Source organism: Volvox carteri, assembly GCF_000143455.1.
Source record: "Volvox carteri f. nagariensis unplaced genomic scaffold VOLCAscaffold_87, whole genome shotgun sequence".
In the NCBI taxonomy this organism is placed as follows: domain Eukaryota; kingdom Viridiplantae; phylum Chlorophyta; class Chlorophyceae; order Chlamydomonadales; family Volvocaceae; genus Volvox; species Volvox carteri.
In genome coordinates, this window is record NW_003307630.1 from 393,724 (window position 1) to 395,291 (window position 1,568).

The window sequence follows — 1,568 nt, forward strand, 5'->3', positions numbered from 1 at the left end:
ACCCACCCACTCACTCACTCACCCACCCACTCACTCACTCACCCACCCACTCACTCGCTCACCCACCCACTCACTCGCTCACCCACTCACTCGCTCACCCACCCACTCACTCGCTCACCCACCCACTCACTCGCTCACCCACCCACTCACTCGCTCACCTGCTTGATATCGCCGCGCAAGTGGTTGATTTGGACCTGAAACGGCAACGTGCCATCGGGTCAGAAGGGAGGCGGAGGGGAACCACATACCACACACAGGAGTGGGTGAACGAGGAGAGGTGAAACTGCCCGGGGATAAAGCACAGGTGAAGGGGCGCGCGCATACACACACACACACCTCGACCGATTTCAGCCGTTGCGAGTTTCACCGCGCCGCTGTCCGCGCCCGCTTGCGCTTCCTAAGCCCGTGCTACACATGCCATTAATGCAATGAGCGGGGATTGCAACGGCGTCTTTAACGGCTAAGAGTCCTAGTCCTTAGCACAGCTCTAGCCTTTAGCCCTAGTCCTTACCGCAGCTTCTTCTTCATGATTTGCAAGCAAGTGATAATACGCTACGTGCGGGGTAGCGCCCCTAACCCCCAGGCAGGACGCACAACCCACACGTGGGATGAGGTGAGGTGGCAGCATGACAGGTAGAAGCGTGGTAGGCGTTATGAATGAACCCATGTACGAGCGAGCGCGGCTACCCCCCCACAACAACAAGGCGCAGAGCTCACAAACGCGGTCAGCACCCGCAGATCCAGATCCAGATCCCAGGGGTGGAGCGCACCTCGATCCGGGGTTCCATCTCGCGCAGCTTGCCGACCAGGAGAGATGCATCGTCCTGGGGGGTTAAGAGTGTGTTTTGTCGGCACAGGAGCATGGGGGAACCGCGGACATGGGGGGGACACGTCGGTATGTGCCAAGGAGCCCTCCAGAAGAGAGTGAAGTGGCCCATGTGTTTGTGTGTACGTGTGTGTGTATGTGAGGGGGGTAAAACGAACCACTGGCGAGGGAGAACCGCTGTGTGAGGACGGGGGAAAAAGATGTGTCGGTCGACACTCAGCAGAGGACATGTACGACATGTACGATAATAGCACTACATTTGAAGGGGGCCCGGAGGCAGCGTTTTTTAAAGTAATAAATTCCGAAAAAGGAATAATCGGCGTTTTGGCCTTTGGAAAAAACGATTAAATTGAGGCCGACCCGTACATTTTCATTCCTCCAGCCAAGAACGTCCATTGCCGCCAGATTGCTCCGAAGTGTGCAGACCTTAGTATTTGCAACCATACAATAAATACGAGGGGCCGTAAGAAGGTCACGCCCGTGAGTCAACGCGGCATAAAGCAGCATGTATGACCGGTCCTCACATAGCCAAACACGCAAAAGGCAACGACTCGAACGTCGAACAAACACCAAAACAGCAAGATAAGCCTGAAATTTTTCCTGATAAAAGCGTTCGGGATGGCGGTGCTGTTGTCGGTAACGCATCGGCAATGGTACTGCTACCCGCGGCGACCGATGACACGGGCGCCATTACCCCTGGAATGGATCACCGGCCTCACCGCATTCAATGGCGCCCGTGATC

General features: G+C 56.1%; 1 protein-coding gene across 1 annotated transcript in view; it reads right to left on the reverse strand.

The window, feature by feature from the left end:
- Positions 1-1,568, reverse strand: part of VOLCADRAFT_108021 (uncharacterized protein) — a 19,905-nt gene that overhangs the window by 16,762 nt on the left and 1,575 nt on the right. Inside the window, exons 5-6 of the mRNA XM_002958175.1 lie at positions 771-824; positions 159-194 (exon numbers count right to left, since the gene is read on the reverse strand). Coding sequence (XP_002958221.1) covers positions 159-194; positions 771-824 — 90 coding nt within the window. The remainder of the gene's footprint in view (positions 1-158; positions 195-770; positions 825-1,568) is intronic.